General features: G+C 45.7%; 1 protein-coding gene across 5 annotated transcripts in view; it reads right to left on the bottom strand.

The window, feature by feature from the left end:
• AGPAT4 (1-acylglycerol-3-phosphate O-acyltransferase 4) overlaps nt 1–27,024 on the bottom strand; it is a 1,410,257-nt gene that overhangs the window by 67,405 nt on the left and 1,315,828 nt on the right. For all 5 annotated transcript variants that reach the window (XM_060029668.1, XM_060029670.2, XM_060029674.1 and 2 more), the window contains one exon: nt 7,516–7,779. In XM_060029668.1, the coding sequence (XP_059885651.1) occupies nt 7,516–7,779 (264 nt within the window). The remainder of the gene's footprint in view (nt 1–7,515; nt 7,780–27,024) is intronic.

Genomic DNA, 27,024 nt, shown 5'->3' with positions numbered 1-27,024 from the left:
TTTTTCCCCTATATAAACAAAAGGGTGTTGACACAAAAGGCTAATTTTCTAACAAGCTTTGCGTGGAGAAGGTCAGCAAAGTAAACACCCAATTCTAAACAAAAGCGTTCCACTAAGAACTGAGCCGGAGTGTAACACTGATCTGGAAGAAAAGACGCTGGATCTGAAGGGAGCCAGGGAGTCGGCTTCCGGGATCCTTCAGAATGAAAGATCCAGGTGTGCGCAGGCCAACGGAGCACACCGCCTGGGCCAGATGACTTCATTCCTGTTACTTCTTTACGCAAAGCAAGGAGAGGAAGAAAAGATTTGTGACCCCTTTATGGCCGGAGAGGTTGTTACTAAGACAGACCTGAGCATTGCATTACGGGCAGGCAATTCCCTTACCCCATTCATTCACCTTGGAGAACTTCTTCCAGGTTCGAAGGACAGTTTCATTCGAGTTTTCCTAGGCAGAATGCTTTGGTGATTAGCCAAAGCAGTTCTGGACTTAGAGAGAGAGTATGCAGAGAGATAAAAATAAATGCCAGTTGAAAATATACGGAACCCAGGATGACAGAAACCTACAAGCCTTCGTCTCCATCCATCAGAAGATCTGCCCCACGGGCCAGCCTGGACACACACGTGCTGGTCACTGGCTGGACCAGTGGGACTGCTGCCTCCAGATGAGGCTTCTACACTTGGCCACCTTCCTCCACGTCCAGTGTCACCAGCCCCACTTCACTCATGGGAGATCCCTGACTTTAAGAAGCAGGAAAGAGGGATTCTCTGGCTTGGTCCATAAATAAAAAGCAAGGTCTTCAGTCTGTATAATCTCTCATTCCCTGTATTGCCAGTAAAACAATGGGGGGAAGCGGAGCAGAAGCCAGGGGAGGAGGGGAGGAGGGAGAAGGGAGAAATAAACAGCATCACTCGTGTCGGTGCCATGCAATGGCCTTCACTCTGCACTTCACAGGCACAGTGGGAGAAAAAAGACTTAGAACGCAGACTGCATTGGTTTTCTGGAGCTGCTGTAACAAAGTACCCCAAACTGGGGGCTTATGAAGGGAACCCTCCAGGGTTCTGGAGGCCAGAACCCGAGATCACGGTGTGGGCAGGGCTGCTTGCCTCTGAGGCTGCAGGAGGATCCACTCTGGCCTCCCCCCTGGTTTCTGGTCTCAGTGTCTTCACATCGTCGTCTTCTGTGTCTGCTGCCTCTGTGTCCACGTTTCCCCCTTTTACAAAGACACAGTCACCATGGATCGGGGCCACCCGATTTATATATATATAAATTTATTTATTTATTTTGGGCTGTGTTGGGTCTTCATTGCTGCGCACGGGTTTTTCTTTAGTTGCGGTGAGTGGGGGCTACTCTTCGTTGCGGTGCGTGGGCTTCTCATTGCAGTGGCTTCTCTTGTTGGGGATCACAGGCTCTAGGCATGCGGGCTTCAGTAGTTGTGGCACACGGGCTCAGTAGTTGTGGCTCACGGGCCCTAGAGCGCAGGCTCAGTAGTTGTCACACACAGGCCCAGTTGCTCCGCGACATGTGGGATCTTCCTGGACCAGGGCTCGAACACGTGTCCCCTGCATTGGCAGGTGGATTCTTAACCACTGCGCCACCAGGGAAGTCCCGGGGTTTCTGCTTTGGTCAATTGACAGCCAGTTACCTGCACTCCCTCTGGCAGGTGATCCCCACCTGGTACTGATAAGGGTGAATCTGCAGACCTTCAGAGAGAATACCCAGGTCCTGGGTCGCGACTCCCCAGCAAAGGTACCAGGAGGTCCACACTTCAGCGGGATCAAAGATAGCCATGGGAAGGGTCAGGACCAGGGGCCTGGGGACAAGCTACCAAAGACCTTTTCTGACATCTTGGGGGTGATAACTATTGTGACAAGTGAAGGAGTCAAACATGCTCATAACAGAAAAGAGTGAAAAGTCAGCTTGGACTAAAATAAGAAAAAGCAGCCGTGCCATTAATCACGCTGGGAAGATATGGAAGAGCCGGCCGCCAAGTGAACAGCTCGTGTTATTTCTCCCAAGGTCGCTCTGGAAAACGCCACAGCGACCCCCTCCTTGGCGGATCACTTTCTTACCAAAGACACCCTGGGCCGGCCTTGTATGTTCCTGGCACAGGGGGACACGCAGCTGTGGCCCTCGCCTCATGACACACACAGCGACGTGTCTAATCCCCGCTTCTCCTGGTCCTGCTGAGAAACAGAAACCTCAGGAACACCCATCCCTCCTCCCTTGTCTTAGACACCCCCTCCCCCTTTCCCCCAACCCCGGCCAGGATCTATCGCTATGTGGATACTCTGGGTAAAAGGGGGGGATTGCTTCCCCAGGGCCTGCTCCCCGGGGAGCCAGGTGCCTCTGAGAAATCCCCCGCCAAGTGGATCAACAACTTCCGTCTGGAAAGCAGTTCACGGAGGAAGTCCAGCAACAGATCCCGGGGAGGGCTCCTGGCAGTGTTCGCTCATCTGGAGTTCCCTCCACCCTCCCCGGCGAGGGGACCCCCTTCCATCTCCACTTCCACTTCAGCTGCTCCAGTGCTGTCCCCCTCTTCAGGGTGACTGACCGGGGACCAAGTCTGGGCGGGGAGGCACTGAGGACACCTGATGCCCCCCTCACCTCTCCCGCTCTCCGTCTCCCATCCGGGGATCCCGGCCCCCGTCCTACTGCCTCCCAACAGCTGCGGTCTCCCCTGCCACACCAGCACCAGCTAATCTCAAAGAAAGGAAACCAATACGCGCCAAGAATCGGGAACTCATATCAGGACCTTTAAAAAGCAATTCTCATCCTGCTTCAGGAGGGGCTACGGGAGGAGAAGCGTTCTTCAATTTCAAGTGAGACAAAAGAGAGAAATACGCAAAAACAGCCAAATTCACACTATGGGAGACGGCCTTGTACTACAGCAGAGCTGGCCAGACGGCCCCAGGGACCAGCCTGTAGCCCAGGAGAGTCAGATTGATGGTGTGGTCGCAGTTGCGGGGAGCAGGGGGCTGCCCCAAGGACGAGGGGGACGCGGAAGCATCTTCAGTGAAGTCCAGTTCCCACTGGGGCTCCGGGGAGGGCGTCTGTCAGTCACGCTACTGAGCGCGCCCTTGGGTCACAACTCGGAAGGGACTTCTACATGCTGGGGTCCGTTATTGTCACAGCAGGAAAACTGACATCTGTTTCAAGGGAGGACCCGGGGGCAGTGTCATAGGCGGTGAAACGGAGCTTGCTCCGTTCATGCTCAACCACTACCTACTACAAAGTAAGCAGCCAATAACCTTCAGGTCAGGGCGGGGCGGGGGGGACACGGAAGAGAGAGGTGCTGAAAAGAGAAGTAAGTATCTCCCAAGGGCAGAACCGAAAAGAACTAAAGTCTTTATCAGAAAAAGATTGGCATCTTGGTCAATTCCACTCCCTCTCCTTTATTCAAATGTAGTTCATTTTTTAAAGTTACCTAACCAGGTTAACTGCCATAATGAGAAGACACCCTTGCCTGTCTCCCACCTCCCATCCCTTCCCCCAACCCCCCGCAACACTCCTTCCCTCCATAGACACAAATTCCGGTTTTCATCCTAAATCTGATGTGCTTTAAACAGTTCACAAGGCCCTTCTGTCCACGGCATCTCACCCTGCTTTTTCAACCGGTCACGGTGACCCGTCCCGCTACTCTATGCTGAACTCATAGGGTTCGCGAGGCTCGTCCAAGGGGACAGCCTGTAAACAGGAGGGCAGGATGTCCTATGTTGCGTCTCAGCACTCCTGATTCTGACCCGTCCTCGCCACCACACGGCCTTGCCCATTAGAGGCACCTAGTGGACCTGTGGATTGGACGGCCATAGAACCCATGAGCATCACGGTCCAGAAAGAGTAAGCGGCAGGCTTAACGCACGGAGCTGGTTAGCAACAGCATGGAATTTGGAAGCAAGGCACCAGGGCTGGTGGGTGGATGGGCAGTGGTGTCTCCATGCAGTTCTGTGTCCCAGGTCCTCCGCGGAACAGTAAGGTCAGTTGCAGTCCTCCCCAGCACCCTCCCCTTTTAAAAAACTCTGCCATTAATAGATTCTCCGAATTCTTCCCTGCTTTCTAAAACCCACAGTGTCAGAGGGGAAGGAAAACAAGGCAGCTGGTCTTGGCCACCTTTCCCAAGAGATTAAAGGACACATGCTGCGCGAGGGAAGGTAATACAATGCTACTCGGCTTCTCGTAACTTTCTTCCTTCTCCACACCTTGCAAAAGCTCGCTCCATGACCCCTTCCTCATCCAGCATGCTAAGCCAGCCTGTCTTAGCCTCCTGGGTCCACAAAGCTAGGCGAAAAGGAAATACAACAACCCTCCCAAAGTCAGCCACTTAGATCAAATAAACTTTCAAACTGTTATTCCTGATGGAGGTCCTGGCCACCACACTAAGATTCTCTGCTGTGTGTGTCACGCTGGAAACCGTCTCTATTTGTCATTTACATCCGAGGGGCCTTTTACACACCAGGGCTGGTGACTACTTTGGACTCACCTGGTGCAACAGCAAGCTCTTAACATTTTTTTTACTTTTTTTTTTTTTTGCGGTACATGGGCCTCTCACTGCCGTGGCCTCTCCCGCTGCGGAGCACAGCCTCCGGACGCGCAGGCTCAGCGGCCATGGCTCACGGGCCCAGCCGCTCCGCGGCATGTGGGATCTTCCCGGACCTGGGCACGAACCCGTGGCCCCTGCATCGGCAGGCGGACTCTCAACCACTGCGCCACCAGGGAAGCCCCGCTCTTAACATGTTTTTAAAAAGGGTGACGTCACGGCTCTATTAGTAAAAAGTGGGCAGGTGATGGAGGGGATCCAAGTCTCTAGGAAATAATTTTTTTCTTAAAAGTCAGCTGCAAATGATGAATGCTACTGATTTTCTAAGCTTTACAGTGACTCATTAAACCCCATGAAGAGTTTTTATCTTAACTCAGAGGGAAGGGGAAGACGGTGAAAGCAAACAGAGGAGGTGTGACCATCTCTTATTCCCAGCTGTTCGATAGCCCACGCGCTGCAGCCTCTGATGGTCAACAGCTCAGTGGCTCATTGTCTCTTACGTGTCTTTGGTTGTTGCTGTGAAACACTCAGGGTATAAGGAAATCTATTAACTACAGAGGACAAGTTCCGAGAGAGAGAGGAGAGCAGCTTTGTATCTAACATGCTGGGATACCAGAAGTGGAGAAGCCGGGGAAGGCACGGCGGAGCTTTCCTCACTGCAGTGAGTGCCACGGCCAAACCCAGGATGCACTGCCTTGTCCTTCTCCTCCAGAGAGAAGCCCTCCCTTCCCTCTCAGGTCGCTTCTGCTTCTGCTCAGCCCAAGCCCCTGGAAGCTTTCATCCGGGGCAGTAGGCACACAGCACTGTGGGACGTCCCGAGATAGGATGTGCCTGGATGGATGTGCTTCTGAATCTTTTGTGAAATCTGACTGCCTGCCCTCCATTTCACCCTGGGTGGGGAAATGCCAGTGGCTTGGATGGTTATGTTTCATTTGGAATCATTCTAAATAGTTTAATTAATTTATCATGGTGAAAAATCCACCTTGCTTTCTGAATCTGTTCCCCATCTTAATTTCCACCAGAGGCACATAGGCTACGGTGCCCTTAGAAGAATATTGACTCGGCCTTGCTGTAACCTTGGTATGTCTTCACCATCTACCAAAAGCGAAATAGAGTACTCTTAGGAACTCTAGTCCTAAATCCTGTCTCTTATTTCTTGACTCCAAATGAGAAAGTCAGTGCTTAACCACCTCTGTGAGATTTAAATAGGGGTTACGACAGTGCAAATACACATGATTTCAAATTGCAAACTGACAGATTTGGGAATCTCCATAGGTGTGTACAAATCATACAAGTGCAGGTTTTGATGAAATGTGCACTCAGCATTGCTTTGTTAAATTTAAGTTTTCTTTAAATAGACACTTAAGTGTAGAAAGACACTTAAAATTATAAAGTAAATCTCAGGCTATTATCTCCTTCTCTTGATTATACAAACTCTTTTCTCCTCAAACAGCTACAATCCAGGTTCTGGCCATCTCCTACTGCTTCTGCCCTGCGCTGAAAGATTGTTTCCTTTTCTATACCATGGAAGATGTCTAAATACTAGAAACAATGTTATGGTAAAATGTATGACAAAGAAATTTGCATTACCCACGATTGCGCTGAACGAGTGGCTGCACCCAATAGGCCATAGATACATGGATTAAAGATACATTTTTTGTAACTGTGACTTTATGATCTCATGAACGGTCTCAAGACATTTATGTAAAACACTACAATCCAAGACAACAGTAGGTCGAGCACACAAACCACATCATAAACAGTATCAGACACATCTGCCAGTTCTGAGCTGGTGACAGAAATTACGAATAAGCATGTTTTTATCGTTTGTTCCTCACAAGATCGTCCTTTGAAGTTTCAGAAACAACTCACTGAATCAGTAGTAATCCATTTGGATAACTGTATGCAGCTTGTATTATTTTAATTCAAATTTAAATCTGATTGCTTCATTTTAAGGGTTTCAAAAAGATATCTATAATTTTGGACTCCTGGCATAATCTAAGGTAGCTGAGGTTTTTAAATTGCTTAATTTGAAAGAGCTCATTTTTCAAAATATATTCACACTCCTATATGTAATTGGTAATGCTGTACACTGCATTCTGTGCTGTTGAGAATAGGTACAGATTTCTGGTCAATCAACACCAAACTCATCTCTAGACATCCCAATACTCAGATTCATCTTGTATCATTTTCATTTTTGAAATTCAGGCCAGTTGAATTAGTCATGTTTAAAATAGTCTAGTATAATCACACACACACACAGACACACACACACACATGAATGTATATAAAACTGGAGAAAGCTGAAAAAGGTTGGTGGATTATGTCAATGTCAATTTTCTTATTGGGGTATAACACTGCAGCCATGCAAGAAGTCACCACTGGGGAAAACTGGCTGAAAGGTACATGGGATCTCTCTATTATTTCTTACAATTGCATGTGCATCAATTATCTCAAAAATTTAAAGAAAAGAAGCAAGGAAGACAACAATACATTATATCACCATTTAGTTTTTAAAAATATGTATATGTCTTATGTATCTATACATATACAGACTTACCTGCATACATGTACAAACATAAGAGCCATGCATACGTATGTCTCTGTATGTGTGTACATGTCTTTCTATATATGTGTGTATATATATGCTACTTCTGTAAGGATACCTAAGAAATCACTAATGCTGGTTGTTTCCGAGGAGGAAAACTAAAGAAACAGAATGCTTATTGCTTTTCGCAGGATACCCCTCTGTGCCTGTTGAATTTTGTGCTATTGGCATTACTCATTCAAAAAATAATTCTTTAAGAGTGAGGACAAAATAGACATTTCAAACCTAAAACAAACAGAAACAAACCAAAGAATCTTAGCATACACTAAAAGCCTTAGTGAACCCATGTAAGAAGTCCTAACTGTGACACACACACACACGCACACACTGGCAGTGAAGATGCAAATAGAGAAACAGGAGAAAGTCTCTTACGGCTGGAGATGCAGTAGGACAGCCGGCAGTTGATCTTCCGGAAAAGCTGCTTGTTAATTGGCCAGAGGAGGAGAGTGAAGAGCTGAATGGTGTTGATGATGAGCCCCGAGGCGATAAACACGTAACAGAAGATGAGATGGCACAGGAACTGAGACTTCAGCAACGCGATGAGGTCCATGCTGGGTGGGCGCTCCTCCGCCAAACCACAGACGCCCACCGTAGAACACGTCCAGAGGACAGGACGGCCGGGACTCAGGAATACGCCTGAAACACACACCGATGTCAAATGTGAGAAAAAATATTATCTGCTCTTACAGGCAGGGGAAAACAACTCTTAGAAGAAAAATATACTCTCGAGATTAAACACATTCTACAAGGAATTCTCTGGTGGTCCCGTGGTTAGGATTCCAAGCTTTCACTGCAAGGGGCACGGGTTTGATCCCTGGTCAGGGAACTAAGGTCCCCGCAAGCCAAGTGGCCAAAAATTAAAAAATTTTAAACACGTTGTACATTCGTTGATTTATTTTTATTTCAAAAACTTTTTTTTTTTTTGGCCAAGCCGTGCAGCTTGTGGGATCTTAACTCCCCGACCAGGGACTGAAGCCAGGCCCTCAGCGCGAAGTCCTAACCACTGGACCGCCAGGGAATTCCAGCAAGCATGTATAATAGCGCCTCCTTAAGGTCGGGCACAGCTTCAGTCCTTTAAAAAGAATAGTTCCTTTAACTGCACTAATGCCTGCGAGGCGGGCACTGTTATTACAGAGGAGGGAATGAGGCCCACAGAGGTTAAGCAACTTGGTCAGGGTTCCACAGGCCTCACCGCTAAGGAGAGGCTGGTGGCCAGAGTCCGCATCTCTGGACCTTCCCTCCTGCCTGCCTACTGCCCCCAGCGACCCCTCCACACCTCCCTCCACTCGTCATCTCCAGATCTCAGTCCAAACGGCACCTCTTCTGGCAAGACCTCCCCGAATGCATGCCTGCCCGGGGGAGGCTGGGGGCCACCCCTGGGGTGGTGTTTGGAGGGGGGCACCTAGGCGGCACCCTCTGCCGTTACTGTGTTACTGCTTCGCCTGTTCGCCTTCCTACACTGGACTGTCCCTCCTCCGGGGCACACGACTATTCTGAAGATCATCCCTGTCTCCCCCAGCCTTGAAGCAATCACTGGCACAGAGTTGGAACTTAATTAAAAATACATATATGGGACTTCCCTGGTGGCGCAATGGTTAAGAATCCGCCTGCCAATGCAGGGGACACAGGTTCGAGCCCTGGTCTGGGAAGATCCCACATGCGGCGGAGCAACGAAGCCCGTGTGCCACAACTACTGAGCCTGCGCTCTAGAGCCCACAAACCACAACTACTGAGCCTGTGCCCCATAACTACTGAAGCCTGTGCACCTAGAGCCCGTGCTCCACAGTAAGAGAAGCCACCGCAATGAGAAGCCCGCGCACCGCAACGAAGAGTAGCCCCCGCTCGCCGCAACTAGAGAAAGCCCATCAGCAGCAACGAAGACCCAATGCAGCCAAAAACTAAATAAATGAATGAATAAAAATTTTAAAAAATACATATATATTTGTGGAATGATTTAATGAAGGGAAACAAGGGATGAACTTTGAGATATCAGTAAACACAAATAACCAACTACGAAGGCAAGAGGAACATGCCACCACACTCCTGACACACACACAGACACACACACACACATGTGCACGCACACATGCACCCTTAAGAGTTTTAAGATTGAACAGAAACTCAAAACATGCACAGCGGCCAGACTCACGGTCCTGTCATCAGTCTCCAACCCCAGAATGGAATAATGAAATAACTGTCCAGTTTGGCAAATTAAGCCTTTGAGGAACAGCCTGGAGGCAGGAGGTTCAAATACTCTGCTGGAGAAAACATAAGTCTGAGAGCATGATGCGTAGCAGGCTAGCTTCTCCCAGAAGCAGAACGTCCTTGCAAACGACCTCAGGAACAGCTCCAACGGCAGGACGAACTTTCTAACAGTAATAGTGAAGAGACCCTAGACGTCATTACAATCTTTATGGATAATACTGTCCCGCAAAAAATCTGTACGACAGTATCACATATATGATCTCATTTCAAGCCTCAGATGAATCCCATGAGTACTATTATTATCCCATTTTTCGGAGTAAGAAACTGAGATGCCCCATAGGTTGGGCGATTTGCCTGAGGTTGCCACCATCAGTAACTGACCTTAAGATTCAGTCTGACGGGGCTTCCCTGGTGGCACTGTGGTTAAGAATCCGCCTGCCAATGCAGGGGACACTGGTTCGAGCCCTGGTCCGGGAAGATCCCACATGCCGCGGAGCAACTAAGCCCGTGCACCACAACTACTGAAGCCTGCACACCACAACCACTGAAGGCCACTCGCCTACAGTCCGTGCTCTGCAACAAGAGAAGCCACCACAATGAGAAGCCCATGCACCACAACAAAGAGTAGCCCCCACTCGCCGCAACTAGAGAGAGCCCGCGCGCAGCAACAGACGCAACGCAGCCATAATTAATTAATTATTTATTTTAAAAGTGCTTAAAAGGATTCAGTCTGACGTCCGAGCTCTTTCTCCTCCAGCTCTGTGGGCGACTTTACCCCTGGGGTGTGAGGTGGGGCTTCTCCTGGGCTCAGAACGCCCCTCCACAGAGCAGCCCAGAAAGGAGCCCAGGGCAAAACCAGTGCAGCGTTCAGTGAGGTTCACAGTCCCAAACTAGGCGCAGAGCTGGGGACACGGGACTCGCTTCTGGGACTCCCAGGCTGGTTCTGAGGACAGTCACAAGGTGCATTCCTGTAAAACATGACCCTCACTTAGACTAACTGGAAGGCACCTGTGATTCCTATGTGTTTCTGAGACGAGGGAAATAGAAAGTACCTTTGGCCTGATTTCTCTGAAGTCAGCTCAGCTCAGCTGAGACCATCTGTCTCCCCAGAAGCCCTGCTCTCTGGCACAAAGTCAGGACGCTGCAGGGGCTGAAGCAGCCCTTCTTCAATGTTTTTCAGAAAGCACTGCCCTGGGACACCTCCAAGTTGTCAAACTCTTTACTTAGTTTCAACACACCCAGTCTCTCTCGAAGGCACAGACGCTAAGCTGGTAGCTCACCTCAATGCACTTGGCTTTCAGGAGCTACATGAATAGAAGTGACGCACGTCGGTGACGATTCAGCAGCAGCTATAGTCCGAGGTGGACTGTATTCATTTGTCCTTGGATTGGCCTCTAAAAGCTTCCAGACACTCTGGGCCAGAGGAAGTGTGAATCTTCACTAGGTTTCTGGGACCTAGTGTTTGGAAAGTATTTGACAAATCCTTTGCTTTGCTGACTTAACACTAAGAAATGGAAGTCAGCTGGTACTGGAAACGCAGGGGATTGAATGCCGCCTTCCTCGGTTTCCTGTCAGAAGTAGGGCATGACGAAGAAAAAGTCAGCTTTTCTTTTTTTCCTTGTATAAGTCCAGGGACCAGCATGCCCTTTAGTAAAACCCTCGCTAGTACTGCATGAACCAGGGGTCTAACACAACGTTGGTGAGCTTCAGGAGTCACGAGGGGGGTCACAGACAGGCGAGCCTTGGCTGGCTTTGTTCTGCCCCAGATCCCCTTCCTAGACTGGTGTGGGTTTGGAGTTCAACTGTCTGGGTTTGAAGCTCTGGGTTGCGTATCCTCAGGTGAATTAACTTTTCTGAATCTCGGATTCTTTATCTACAAAAAGGGCTAATAGATTGCAATCAAAATTCCAAGGAGGCTATTGTTTTTTGCAAAACTTTAGTTGATTCTCAAATTTATATTCAAGAGCAAAAACGACAAGAATAGCAAAGGAAATGCATGATGAACAATAAGGTAAGAAGTGCTGTGAGTTTATGAAACAATTTAACTGATTATTAAAAGAGAGACAAGGCTAAACTTTTTAGGGGGGTGTCTAGTGGGTGAATATGTGTTGCATGTCTTAAGTTTATTCCAGATAGAAGTTTGGGGGGACCATCCTACCCTTCTTGACTAAAGGCAAGCTTTCTCTCTAATGTGGTGATTTGCCAATTCGGTACCATACTGAGGAAAGATGGTGTAAAGATCTGACCAGTGACAAAAACAGGTAGAGAGAAAGCATTTTAAAATTCTTGCCTTTTCCTCTAATTTTTGGTGGAAGGATTACAGGTGGTTTCTCTTTTCTTGCCCGTGTTTTATTGTTCTTTTCTATAATGAGAATGAGATTCTCCCCCTTCCTGGGCACAGAGCTGGATGGACGCGTTTCCCAGCATCCCTGCCATTGGTCAGATGTGGTCAGAGGGTGGAGCACACGGGATGATGAAGGTGGTCCCTGCAGGCTGCTTGCAAACTTGATGAGGAAGAACCAGGGGTGGGCTCACCCTGTCAGGTGAGTGGAAAGGTGGAAATCCAGCCCATCAGCAACGGACCAGAGAAATTCTGGAACGTGAAGGCAACCTGAGACCACCTTGAATCCAAGCACAGCTGACGGTGAGGGTGATACAGGCCAGATGCTAGAGGGTAAGGGACGTTGCAGGAACGTTCGAATCTGGCAGTCCTGGCTAGAAATCCAGGCTCGGCCGCTGCCTAGCTCCATCCCTTACTGAACTTCCACAGTCCCCAGCTTCCTCCTCTGCGAAACCAGAACAAGACCGCCAACACAAGGTTGCTGCAAGGTTCACGTATAATAAAGCATCTGAAACACTTAACACGATGCCTGGAACACAGGGAGCTCACAATAATGGGAGAATTTTTCTCTCATTTCAAGGAAAGAAAGAAGGAGCAGCTAAGATGTATTACTTTGGCATCCCTGGGAAAGCCAGTGAGATATAAATCAGTTTTCCTTCTCACTCCCTATCTACTGATAGAGCCTGATGTTTTCTTTAATTTACCTTGAAGTGTGTTAAAACATTGCCTCCCCCATTTGTTTTCATTCTAATCTGTCCTTTACTGCTAGTGACTCTGAAATGGGAAGTGATGCGTTCACCAAAACTCACATGGATGGTACCCTTTTAACTAGGTAATAACCTTGGCAAAGCATGGAGATGACAAAGGGACTTCGGAATAAGGGAAAGCGCCAGCCAGCAGGACGCTTTCATTACCCTTGTGTTTCCCACGCAGATTTCTACCCTGAAACTGGGCAGATGCAGAGAAGCTGGCGTGCACACACCGGTGGAGCTTTGCTACCTGGGACTCCTGCAGGGTGAGGGGTGGGAACACAGACGGCATCAGCGGAAACATAAACAAATAAAAGCAGCCCAGAATCTCCCCATGAGAGAATTCAAGGTGCATCCTTCTCTAAAGACGCGGCTTCAACGTAAAGCATCAAATTAGAGAACCAACGGGAGGACCTGAGTTAAGACTTGGGTCTTCAGCCCTAGTCACTATTCTGCAACTATTAAATAAGCACGAGCTTCAGACACACTCAGGAAGAGATTAAACCTGAAACGGGATGAACTCTTTCACTAGCTTGTTTTTAAAGATTTTGGTGGGGTTTTTTGTTTTGTTTTGTTTTTTGTACATTTACATGACAGAATTAAACCAGGTCAGGGTTTTAGAAGAAGCCAAAGCTTCCTTCCAAAGAAATCACTCCAGGTGGAATTGCTAAGATAATGCCCATGATCAATTTAGTACCGTCACTGAAATCTATACAACCCATTATTTAGGCTCCTTTAATCCCGAACACCAGAATAGTGTTCACAAAACAGAAGAGCTATCTAACAAACGCTAATTGAAACGATGCTACTTTTTATATTGCAAACTAAAACTGATAATACGCCATTTTAAAAGAGCTGGGGTAAAAACGGACTCATTCTCACAATGAGAACAACCACACAATCTTTTTAGAAAGCAACGTGGCATACACAGAAAGACCTCAACATCTTCACACCACTTGATTTCGTAGGCCAACCTCTGACCATCTCTCTCAAGGATAAAACTAGCTTTTAGAAAATTCTCTCTGCACCAAGATATTCAACCAGGATTATTTATAAGCACCCAAAATTAGAAACCACTTACCTTTCTGACATGAGGAAACAATCAAGTGAATTATGGGAAACCCACACAATCGAATGAAGAAAGTATCACTATAATAGGTTTGTAGTAAGATGGAAACATTTTCACTGTGATATTGGGAGATAAAGGTCACCGAATTATATAGAGAGAGAATAATCACAACTCTAAAAACACTACCAGTAGTTGTCTTTCTGTGTGTGCGCACACAACTCAAGTAGGGCTGGCTGGTGGACTTTGTTTCTGGACGAATACTTTTGGTCTGTAAGGCAGAGAATGCCCAGGCACAATGGTGCCCTGCAGGAAAGGGACGTGGATGCGGTCCCAGATGGAATGAGTGGCGGACTGTTCCGGGGGTCCAACTTTCAGATCTCGAGTTCTACTTTAAGTTAAATGAATTTAGCAAGATCTCCAAGAGGGCAGCAGCGAACTTGTGGCAGCCAGAGGCAGCCACTTAGCACTTCCTCCTGAGAAACATGGATAAATTTAGTTTTGGATTCCCGGGAGTTACACTGGCCCAAGGCCCAAAACAAAACACGAGAGAAAGTGTTCTAGACTGAATTTAACTGTCTCTGGGACCACCTCTTACTAAAATATTCCTCAATTAAAAAATTACCGTTGTCTAATGGGTTGGCAGAAGCCTCTATAAAATTAGCTTTTTGAAAGATTGATGGAGCACTCCTTTGTCTAATACCCCTGTACCATATATGAAGTCCATTAAAACGAAAACTCCAAAGAAGTCATAAATCATACTCAACTATTTCATTACATCCAATAATAAATAACCCTCACTCAGTCTCTCTCCAAAATCTAATTTTAGGATAATAAAAATGTAAGTCTATAGAAAACTGAGGTTTCTAAGTTTATGTTTAACAGTTGCTTCTGAGCAGCTTATAAGAGAAAAAGAAATCCTAAAGAGTTTTAAATCTAATCCAAGGAAACCAGGATCAGGTAAACCCAGATGGATAACCTAGGTAACTTTTCCTGTCATAAGAAAAAACAAAGATAAAGGAAATTAAATGAGGTATTCTCCAAGGCCTTTTGTAGCTCTGACAGCTACAAGATTAAAATATCTAGAGTTAAACATCAGGGCTTCTGAATGGTACCCAGTGCAGCAGAATAAGTCCACTGAATGTTTTACACGCACATTGTCTCATTAACTGTCACAAAAACCTACTATGGAAGGTATTGTCATCCCCACTTTACAGATGAGGAAACTGAGGTTTAGTGAGACCAGGGAACATGCAAAAGTCAAAGAGAGAGTAAACTAAGCTCAGGTTAGGCTGCCTTTAAGACAGGAAGCCCAAGGCAGCTAGACTCCACAGGAACGTGGCCTTATTTCATGAACTTGGTTCCATATTTCACCTCCCGGTTCCCTGTCTGACTGTTGGGGTGATCGTGAGTTTTTGAGTCACTGCCCCACCAGTCAGTCCTGCAGAGACCCAGTCATGCCCTCCTTCCAGGTAGAAGGTCTGCCATCCCCAAACCCCAATCCAGCTCTCCCACGGTCCCTGGGATTGGAGGGCTCTGACCTCACAGAGTTGGTGCAGTCGGAGCGAGCTGGTGCCTGGCTGCATTTCCAACAACCAAGAGTGTGTGAACTATTTTATAAGATACTCAGTGGAAAATATATTTTTAAATTATGTTCGATCTCTGGAAGTTTCCAAAAAATTTTATGAAGGACTTTTATGAAGTCCTGATAAAACTCGAATATCATGACATCATGAAACCCAAAACTGAAATGAAAATTAATCTTCCAAGTGGGGAAGCAGACACATTTCTGCTTGAAATGAGTCTATTCCAATTAATCTTGAAACCTTTTCAAAAATGGAAGACTAATGCAGGTTGCATGGAGACTGTTACAATCTTCACACCATTATTGCTGCCACGTGGCACGGCCATCAACTCAGTCACACACCTGTGAAGGCTGAAAATCTATGGAGGCTGAGGAAGAGGAAGGGGCCGCTCTCACCTCCCCTCCCATCCAAGCAGGGAGGTGGCCTGCGACCAGCTCAGGGCCTCCGGGAGCAGGCGTGAGGTGCGTGCATCGCCAGCTGGCACCCGCAACAAAAAGGAGACCTTTATTCAGTGTAGAATCCACCTCCTACTCCAGTTCTACCGTCACCAAGGCAACACGGCCAGGACAGCGGCCGCCTCTCTCCTTCCCACGTGGGTCGTGACAAAGCCGTGTGGCCAAGGCACGCCGCCTAAGGGGAACCTTGGCAGGTGGCCGCTGGTGTCAAGCCCATCTACCTACTGTGTGACCCTGGGCGAGGAACTTGACTTCTCTGAGCCTCAGTTTCCGCATCTGTTTAATGGAGGCAATAATCCGGTCCCCAGGGATGTTGCGCTGATGAGCTGCAGCAGCCAGCTCAGGCCTCAGGAGGGCACTCCTGGGTACCAGGGTCCACCCGGGCTCCCAGACTGCCTGGGAAATGCCCCTCCTTCAGCTGCTTCTCCCACGTGCTCCCACCCCAAAACCAGCTACCATCTTTTTTTACTAAACTTTCCGCCTGTGGCTCTCATGATCCATTTCTTTTGTTTGTTTTCGTAAAATTTTTCTCATTGGAACACGTTTTTTCGGACATCCGCACAGTCCAGAATGCCTCTGAGCCCAAAGTGCCTTGTAAGGCTGCCCCGAAGTCCACTCACGAGTTTCAATGAAGGGATCACGTCTCCATTCCCAACCTAAAGGAAGACAGTTCACAGTCATCTGTACTGAGGCCCTCTTTATAATGATGGGTAATACCTGTTAGTTCCCATAGAAATTATATTAAAGAAATGAGTCGAAGAAAACAGTATGAAGGTGCCTCAAAACACCAAAAATAGAGGTGCCATGTGATCCTGCAATCCCACTCCTGGGCATATGTTCGGAGAAAACTATAATTTGAAAATATACATGCACCCCTATATTCACAGCAGCGCTATTTACAATAGCCAAGACATGGAAACTACCTAAATGTCCACCAACAGATGAATGAACAGAGAAGCTGTGGTACATATATACAATGGAATACTATTCAGCCATAAAAAGGAATGAAATAATGCCATTTGCAGCAACATGGATGGACCTAGAGATTATCATACTAAGCGAAGTCAGTCAGAAAGAGAAAGACAAATATCATGTGATATCACTTATATGTGGAATCTAAAATATGACACAAATGAACTTATCTATGAAACAGAAACAGACTCACAGACATAGAGAACAGACTTGTGGTTGCCAAGGGGGAGAGGGGTGGGAGAGGGATGGACTAGGGGTTTGGGATTAGCAGATGCCAACTATTATATATAAAATGGATAAACAAACAACAAGGTCCTACTGTAGAGCACAGGGAACTCTATTCAATATCCTGTGATAAACCATAATGGAAAAGAATATGAAAAAGAATGTATGTAAATGTATAACTGGATCACTTTGCTGCCGTACAGCAGAAATTAACACTTCATTGTAGATCAACTATACTTCAACAAAATAAATTTTAAAAGAAGAAAAGAGCTGAACATAATACAATAAATACGAACCTTGTTCTGACATCATGGAGGAGCAATAAAAACTGGTGTTGACAAGACGCAGACTCTCAGCACTCTGGTGCCCTGTGACTATGCCAGTATTGCCCTGACCTCACGGAGCCTTACGATAAGGAGCTGAGGACGCAATTCTCGCCAGATGTTATATGTAAAGGATGAGCAGATAAAAGGTGGGTCTGCATCACAAGGGGGCAGCTGGAGTGGGCAGGCTTCTGAGTAGTGTGAAGCCGGGGCCAGTTACCAGCGCAGACAGACGTGTGCTCGGGTCCCCAGCAAAGCACGGCACCTAATTGTTTTCATAAAAGCTGCTCTTTGATATTTCAAAATAAACCGAAAACCAATAATAATAAAAAGCCTTTAAAATTAAGACTTATGGGGCTTCCCTGGTGGCACAGTGGTTGAGAGTCCGCCTGCCGATGCAGGGGATACGGGTTCTAGCCCTGGTCTGAGAAGATCCCACATGCCGCGGAGCGGCTGGACCCGTGAGCCATGGCTGCTGAGCCTGCGCGTCCGGAGCCTGTGCCCCGCAACGGGAGAGGCCACAACAGTGAGAGGCCCGCGTACCGCAAAAAAATAAAAATAAAAAAAAAATTAAGACTTATGGCAAAATTCAAAACATTGTTGGAAATTTCCTTAAACTTATTTTATAATTCAATATTTTCATTTTCAGGACCCATTGGGGGAAGGGGTACAACCCTAACCTTTTCAGTACTGAGGAGCTCTAACCTTTAAGCAGGCTCCCCTATGGACAAACAACTGCACGTGGTCTGTGAGTGGCCAAGCCAGGACACCGTGGTGATACCACCGAACAGAGTCAGCCAAGCACATCCTCCGGCATCGTTTTGCAGTAAAGTTGAGAAGATCGCCCAAATCTCTCCACTCCTTCTGGCCTGGCCCACCTAGTCTGTCTGGGTCGCCAGCTCCATCAGGAGTGATGACTCTCCCCATTATTCTGAGGATGACACACTGCCTGTGGCCACGTGAGCAGGGCACGTAACCAGCAGAGGTCACCAGCCTTGGACAAATGGCCAAACTGCTAGCTCTTGGGGGGGGGGGGGCTCCAAGCATCAGAGACAGGCCATCTCAGAAAGCCAAGCAGACGTGAAGTGACAGTAACCAAAGCTTGAAAGGCATATGTCACAAAACCCTGTGGACGTGGGAAGCTCCACACAGCAGCTAACTGGTGCAAATGCAAGTCAGGAGGCATCATGACTGCGAACTGATTTTGCACCGGGACGTGTCAACTGGACTACAGCCCTCCTTGGGAACCCAGAAATCATGACTCTACTAGTGGCTGAAGAAATAAATGCAGAAGCGGAGGCACCAGTATTGAGTCGGGGGCTGGGTTTGACTACTGATCATCTATCCGTGTGTCCGTATCACCTTGGTTACCTGGCCTCTAGAAATCTCAGCTTCCTCATCTGTCAGTGGGAGGCTCTGCCAGATACACTGACCCCACAAGGGTGGTGGGAGAGGTCAGTGAGGTAAGAAAAGAATGTGCAAAGGCTCTGCTGGGCGGACGCTTAGGCACCTGTAACCACTCTCAATTCTATGGCTCAGAAAATGGAAAACGGGGCCACTTGTCCAGATGTCCTCAACTAGAATGCTTCTGATTCATGGAAACTAACATGGCCTTAGTACCCTGGGGTACTTACCAGGGAGTAGGATTTGGAGGAAGCACCCTGCTGGCTCTGTCAAGATCAAGAGTTCACTGTAGGTGGGGTGGGTCCCTGAGGGTCTGCTCAGAGGAGCTAATTTGGGTGGGGACAGCAAGTGATCTTTTTTATTTTAATTTATTATTTTTGGCTGCATTGGGTCTTTGTTGCTGCGCATGGACTTTCTGTAGTTGTGGCGAGCGGGGGCTACTCTTCACTGCGGTGTGGGGGCTTCTCATTGCGGTGGCTTCTCTTGTTGTGGAGCACGGGCTCTAGGTGTGTGGGCTTCAGTAGTTGTGGCTCGCAGGCTCTAGAGCACAAGCTCAGTAGTTGTGGCACACGGGCTCAGTAGTTGTGGCTCGCGGTCTCTAGAGCGCAGGCTCAGTAGTTGTGGCGCACGGGCTTAGTTGCTCCGCGGCATGTGGGATCTTCCCGGACCAGGGCTCAAACTATCGAACCTATGTCCCCTGTGCTGGCAGGTGGATTCTTAACCACTGCGCCACCAGGGAAGCCCCAACAAGTGATCTTTCTTTTTCTTCTGCATCACAGACACCAGTAACCAGGCTCTTTTCTCTCCAGTGGGTCCCTCTCCATTGTCCTCACTGCTCGTTAAGCGCCCTTGACCCTCGAGTTCTCGGAGACCCTGCTGTTGCCCATCCTCATGTTCTGGTAAGGAGGGTAGGGGACAGTGGGAGATCGATAAGACTAGATTTCAAATCTTTCATTTCTTTGATTTTCATAAAGGGATGCCAATGAACCCAGGCAATTTCCCCGACTTGATCCATGCATAATGGACCCGAAGAGAGACTTACTAGAAAACAAATGCACTTAAATGCTTTCCTGACATGAATCATTTATTGAAGACAGAATTGCTGGCTGTGAGCGCTCAAAATAAGTTGACTTACAGTATCCTTGTTTCTAGATAGATCTGAAATACGATCACAGAATATTGACGTACTCAGCTATGAACGATGCTTTTGGGGTCATTATGGACTGGCTATTCCTCGAAAAGTTTCATTAAGAACAGCAGTGATAAAACACAAAACAGGGCCTTCTCTCTCTCTCCTTTTCTTTTTCTACTTTCCTGAGTCACAAAGCTCAGGAATACAGGATGCTTGGTGAAAGCAGTGATGTTCCTTCCAATTTCTGTTAAGTAGAATCTGGAACAGGTATTCTGGGATTCATGCAAACATTCATTAATCCACTGACAACTTTATTCATTCATTAGGTCATCTGTCCACCAAGCTACCCATTCATCCATTAAGTCAAAAATTCACTGATTCATATTTATTGTTGCAGCTCTATTCATACCATTGCATTAGACTGCTGAAAGTAAGCACAGGGGATTCTTACAGAGTCCCTCTCTGTGTTTTATGTGGGTGAGTATCATGCCCAATAAACCAAAGTATTTGAGTAATTATTTCCAGGCCCGGGATGAACGCCCAGCCCCTTCCACTTCTTACAGAATAAATAGATGCTCAATACATGTTGATTCAATCCAAATTTCTAGACGACCTAATTTAGTCTCCATACCAATAACCCTGAATTGTCAAAAACAACGTACAAAGGGATAACATGAACTGAGAAAGTCCTAGGTTTCTTTCCCATTATAATAAGGACAGAGCAGATGACCCAACAATTTACTCTCCCTACAGAAGCCATGCAGATAAACCCACACGATTTCTTTCTAAACCGTTATATCCTGTAACCAAGCAGAGAATCCTCTTCTACCTCATGAAATTGCATGAGGCAATATATCAAACTGACATGAAAATAACTAAAATGAAAGCAAATTACCTACTTAAACCACAGTAGGGGAGTTCAGATGTTGGTTGGGGAACAGAGTTGACTTTTCTTTAAACAAAGAATCTTCTATTAAAATAAAATCTGGTAAAAGTAAAGGAAATTACTCTCATAGAGTAAGTCACTTAGTGAACCAAAGTCATGAATTCTTTTAAAGGTAAGTTCCCTCATTATAACAGTAATTCACATTCATTATAAAAATTTTGTAGTCTAAAATGTAGAAATTTTACCACCTATATGGCCACTGACACTTCGGTTTATTTTCTTCTAGTCTTCAGTGAAGACACTGGCTTTTTTTTTTTTCTTTTTTCTTTGCTAGATAAAACCATTGCAGGGACTTCCCTGGTGGCGCAGTGGTTAAGAATCTGCCTGCCAATGCAGGGAACACGGGTTTGAGCCCTGGTCCAGGAAGATCCCACATGCTACGGAGCAACTAAGCCCGTGAGCCACAACTACTGGAGCCCGTGTGCATAGCACCCATGCTCTTCAACAAGAGAAGCCACCATAATGAGAAGTCCGGGCACCGCAATGAAGAGTAGCCCCCGCTCGCTGCAACTAGAGAAAGCCCGCATGCAGCAACGAAGACCCAACACAGCCAAAAATAAATAAATAACCATTGCAGAGGCTTTTTGTTTTCAAATATAGTTGCGATCTTCTGTTAAATCAATTTTACATGACCTTTCCTTAACCTTTAGTGAGATCATTTTCAATGTCCTTATCCCAATATAAATACTCTAGTAGTTACACTGGACATATCATAATTGTTATCTTATTGCCTCATCATTGCATTATTCAGGCTTCTTTTGTCTTTTTAATAACAAGTAACGCAGGGAACTTCCTGGGTGGCTCAGTAGTTAAGAATCCACTTACCAATGCTGGGGACATGGGTTTGATCCCTGGTCTGGGAAGATCCCACATGTCGCAGAGCAACTAACCGCATGTACCACAACTACTGAGCCTGCACTCTAGAGCCCGCGAGCCACAACTACTGAGCCCACATGCCACAACTACTGAGTCCGTGAGCCTAGAGCCCGTGCTCTGCCACAAGAGAAGCCACCGCAATGAGAAGCCCGCGCACAGCAATGAAGAGTAGCCCCCACTCGCCACAACTAGAGAAAGCCCACACACAGCAACAAAGATCCAACACAGCCAAAAATAAATTTATTTTTTAAAAATAATTAGTAATGCAACAATTAACAATTCAGGGTATAAAGCCCTTTTTCCCCCTTAATTTTGGGTAGTATCTTTAGAATAAATTCCCACATGCAGGATTTCTGGGTTCAAGGAACAAACATTTTAAGGCATCTAGTGAATTTTGCAAAATTGATGTCCAAAAAGTTTATAGCTATTTATGTTCTTACCAGCAATTTACAAAAATACACATTCCACCACGTTTGTCAGCGATAAGAATTCTCATCTAAAAGCAACAAAAACCCGATTAACGCTTCATACATTAAAAGTTGTGTCTCTGTTTTAATCCGCATTTTGGGGGTTATAAGTGTTAACATTTATTAAACTACTGCTTTCTGTCACGACTTGTCTATTGTATCTGCTGCCCGCTTATCTCTTGTATATTGATTTGCACGAGCTCTCCATATATTAAATAGAATAACATCTTAACTATTCCATTTAGAGTGACCAATTTTTCCAGTATTTTTAGCTCATTAAAGCCTTAAATTATTATGGAGTAAAAGCTGTGATTTCTTTCAGGAAGTTTAGGCTTAGAAAGTCCTTCCTTCTACCCTTAATTCTTGTCCTGCAGAAAACTGGTACACATTCACTTATTTCATCTCCTTTTTCCATGATTAATTTTATATATTTTTAACTCTTAGATCTGACATTTATTTTTTGGCTATGGTGCTCCACGACAATCTAAATGGGTTTATTTCCAAATATTTAACGAGCTGTATCCAAGGCGTTTATTGGAAGTTCTTTCCCTCCTCCATTAATTCATACTATAATCATACATTAAATACCAATAAACAGAGAAGAAATGAACTGTAGAGATCAATATACTAACCACTCATTTAACAGATGAAAAACTGGTACCTCCTGAGTCAGCGAGCAGCTCGATCCCTCCGACGGGAGGGACAAAGCTCTGAGGATTCTTTCTTCCCCTTGTCCCTCGTGCTCCCGCCCACCTGACATTTACTCTCTTAGAGGGAGTAAAATATTACTGTGCATTACAGCCTTCCCCAATCACTGGTTAAAGATCTGCAGGAAATCAGGAAGCTGTACCTTAGAACTACATTCAAGCCAACATAATCTCAGATGGGAATGAGGGAAACCAAGGTGGACACAGAAGCCACTTGCTGGCTTATTTTTCCCATTCAAAGACCAGAAGGATTCTCTAATGTTGTACCAATCTACCTATGGGAGGGTTTCTGCAGGAGAAAAAAGAAAAGCAGACAGGAAAAGTACCTCATGTTTTTAAAAGGGATTCCTTACCGATGTGTGATTAGGGAATGGAAGCCATAGCAAGACAGGGAGTTTTAGGCTGTCTTCGTCAACGGTGCATCTCAAGAACCCAGAACAAGAATTCCGCAGGGGGCTTCACCGGTGGCGCAGTGGTTGAGAATCTGCCTGCTAATGCAGGCGACACGGGTTCGAGCCCTGGTCTGGGAAGATCCCACATGCTGCGGAGCAACTAGGCCTGTGAGCCACAACTACTGAACCTGCGCGTCTGGAGCCTGCGCTCCGCAACAAGAGAGGCCGCGACAGTGAGAGGCCCGCGCACCGCGATGAAGAGTGGCCCCCGTTTGCCACAACTAGAAAAATCCCTCGCACAGAAACAAAGACCCGACACAGCCAAAAATAAATGCTTAAATAAAAGATTACTATTAATAAAAAAACCGAACAAACAAAAAGAATTTCTCAGGAATAGAGAGGACGCCAAAGCCTCACGAGGCCCCTGTACCACTTTCTGCTAAGGGACCAACAGCCTAGAACACAGAGACACTGAGGGGAGGCCTGAGACACAGACGCACTGAAGACGCATTTTCCCCGGGGCACGGGGAAAATGAAGGGAGGCCCGGGACACGGGGAAAATGAAGGGAGTTGTGAGCAGTAGCCAATGTCTGAGGTCTGGAAACAGGGGTGAGAGAATCCTTGCCAAGCCAGACATTTGCTTAATTGGTATTTTTCGTAATAGTATATAAAAGCTACAATGTGAATTCCCAAACTTTGAGGAGTTCCTAACTCCTAATGGATTCTTTGTATGTTGACTAAACCAGACTTTAATTTTGCCTCTGCTTTTAGGTTATGAGCTCCTCCAGTGTCGGAGAACAAATATATCATAAACGAACTAGAAATAATTACGAACAATTACAAATGAATAAGTAAAAAATAATTATAAGATATTAACAGGAAGCCCCAGCATTTACTTCTTCCTCCATGCTTAGGAAGTAGTTGGTTGGTAAGTCAAACTTTTTTTTTAATATCAAAAATATGTAAAATACACAAAACATTTTACCACATTGATATCTAGTCACGTTTACTTCATTTTTTTAGGAAATAAAATATATAGATATTGAAGCCACTTCTGCTATTTGAGCTTGAAATTGGTGTGTTTCCTTCAATGTTTTTGTTCTTTTACTCTATATGTATTCACAAACATATACTTTTTATGTTGTAACGATGTGTGTAAATAATATTCGAATCCTTCTGGGATTTCCTTTCTACATTCAACAATAAATTTTTGAAATTTTATGCATCTAGTTTAGTCGTTTTAATTTTGGAAGAGTATTCTTTTGTATGGCTACACCAAAAATTAATCTATTACCATACTGATGGACATTTAGAGTATTTCCACTTTTTTTCTCTATTATAGATAGTGCACTAATGAGCACTGGAATTGCTGCGTCATTCTGACGTGACATCCTCCAGCTTTACTAGATATTAACAAACTTCTTTTCAAAATTTAACACACTCGGAAGATGTTTGGGGTTAGAGCAATGATCCCCAACACTTTTGGCACCAGGGACTGGTTTTGTGGAAGACAATTTTTCCATGGATTGTGGGGGGGGGGATAGTTTTGGGATGATTCAAGCACATTACATTTACTGTAATTTCTATTATTATATCGTATAACAGAAATATTGTATTGTAATATATGATGAAATAATTATACAACTCACTATAATGGTGACAGGAGATGGAGCTCAGGCGGTAATGCGAGCGATGGGGAGCGGCTGTAAATACAGATGAAGCTTCACTTGCCCGCCACTTGCCTCCTACTGTGCGGCTCGGTTCCTAACAGGCCATGACCAATACTGGTCCGTGGCCCGGGGGTTGGGGACCCCTGGGTTAGAGAGATAATGGGCAATAATACTTTTCTTCTTTATGCTTCCCTGTATATTCTAATTATTCAACCAAGAGTATTTACCACTCTGGTAATATATTTAAGTTAAAAAAAAAAAGCTCAAATTTTTACACTACATTTTTCAGATTACTTATGTATGTTAACATATATTGCTTGATATCGCTCTCTGATTTATTAGTGGACCCATGCTACAGATAAGCAAATGGAGGCTTAGGGAAGTTCTATGACTTATTTAGTTTGGTCAGTAAACTGGTCCCGTACCTTCTCTGAGTCTCAGTCTCCTCTTTATTATTTCCATCAGCCTACCTCACAAAACTATTGAGGGTGAAAAATAAGACAACTGACTTGAAACACCAAAAAATGTTAAAGTGACTTATAAATATATAATCCACTGGTTATCTTTTTTCACGATTATGTTCTTTACATCTCTGTCCCTGCTCTGTACACAGTGAGAAATAACTAAGTATGGAGGAATATGGGAAAAGGTACATTCTTACAAAACCTCGGGTACCATTTCAACTGTTCCTTCCCAAGGAAAGAAGTATTCGTTAGCCAATGGTTTACTGCCGGGAGATTGACTCCTTAGTCCTTGATCGAAGCTTCATTCTAACGGTAATTTAATTCTTAGAGATGAGTAAATACAGACTCAAATGACAGAACAAAAAAAAATGGATTCAGTACTAAAAGCAAGTGCTTTTTGGTTTCAGATAATGCTCTTCACACGACTTCCTTCCTGTTTCTAAGAAAGCAAACCCTGGCAGAGTGGAGAGCTCTGGAAATACAACGCCTGGACGCAGAAAAGCTGGTGCCCGAAAACTGTTAAGGAAAAGCACAAACTGCTGCACACACGCAGCAAACCGTTTGTACTGTTGTGAGGGCGGTACAGAGCCAGCTAACCTGCACAGCGCTTCCAGTCCAAGAATACTCTAGGTTGAAAGGGACATAGCCTTGGTTCCCTGATAAAACCCAATAAAATCGCCACTATTTGAGTTGAACCAACAACGCTTCTGACAGTCACTTCTTCATTCCTTGCCTGTGGTATCTCACAGATCAAATTCTCCTGCATTAATTCTATAACAACATTTTGATATCGGTCTGAATACCAAAGGGTATTGGATTTGAAAACCTGAGACATTTATGCAAAATATTATGCTTCCTTAGCCTCAGAGAAGACTTGGAGAAAGAAGTGAATGAAAAACACCTAGCTCTAGTTCCTCAGATAGTAAACAGATTTGCCATATGTATGACCCAGAAATTAACACTCGTAGGTGTCTACCCAAAAGAAATGAAAACAATAAGTCCTCACAAAACCCTGTACACAGACGTTTACAGCAGCATTATTCATAATAGCTAAAAGATGGAAACAGCCCCAAAGTCTATCAACTGACACATGCATAAACAAAAAACTGACCCACGGATAGCCCCACAGTGGAATATTATTCAGCCACAAAAAAGAATGAATTACCGATACATGCTACAACATGGATGAACTTCAAAAACATTACACTAAGTGAAAGAAACCAGTTAAAGAAGACCACACATTGTATGATTCTGTTTACACAAAATGTCCAAAATAGGCAAATCTAGAGACAAAAAGTAGCCTAGTGACTGTCCAGGGCCAGAGGGCAGGGGGGGATGGGAAATGCCCATGGGTAAAGGGTTTCTTTCTGAGGTGATGAAAATGTTCTAAAAGTAGACAGTGGTGGTGATGGTTGCACAACTGTATATATTACAATATATGACAAGCCACTGATTGTACACTTAAAATGGGTGAACTTTATGGCACGTGAATTATATCTCATAGTTGTTTAAAAACACAAAACAAACTCCTGGCCCTACAGAAGACAAAACCTAAGCATAGTCAGCTCTCAGGCCACGTGTGATAGAACCACGTGTCCTGGCACTGTCTGAATGAAGGAGTGAATGAGGCCGAGGGGAGTTCCAGCCCGCAGGAAAAAGGGGCTCTCCCCTCACCCAGGGAACAACAGGGCAAGATGTTGGGGCCCAGGTCTGCTGATGCAACGCTGGTGCCAGCCTGAGCACTGCCGGGGTGTAGAGAGGGTCTTCTGACACTGGCATGACTTCTGGGAGGCTGGGCCACAAATAAGGTAGGGGGGGACCTCACCTCTGATCCTGAGTATAGCCTGTGGGAAAGGCTGGAAGGATTTTCACCACCTCTGAGTTTTCCAGGCAGCCCCAAA

This window comes from Delphinus delphis, chromosome 14, assembly GCF_949987515.2.
Source record: "Delphinus delphis chromosome 14, mDelDel1.2, whole genome shotgun sequence".
Classification (NCBI taxonomy): domain Eukaryota; kingdom Metazoa; phylum Chordata; class Mammalia; order Artiodactyla; family Delphinidae; genus Delphinus; species Delphinus delphis.
Note: the sequence above shows the minus strand (reverse complement) of the source record. Positions and strands in the feature narration are given on the sequence as shown.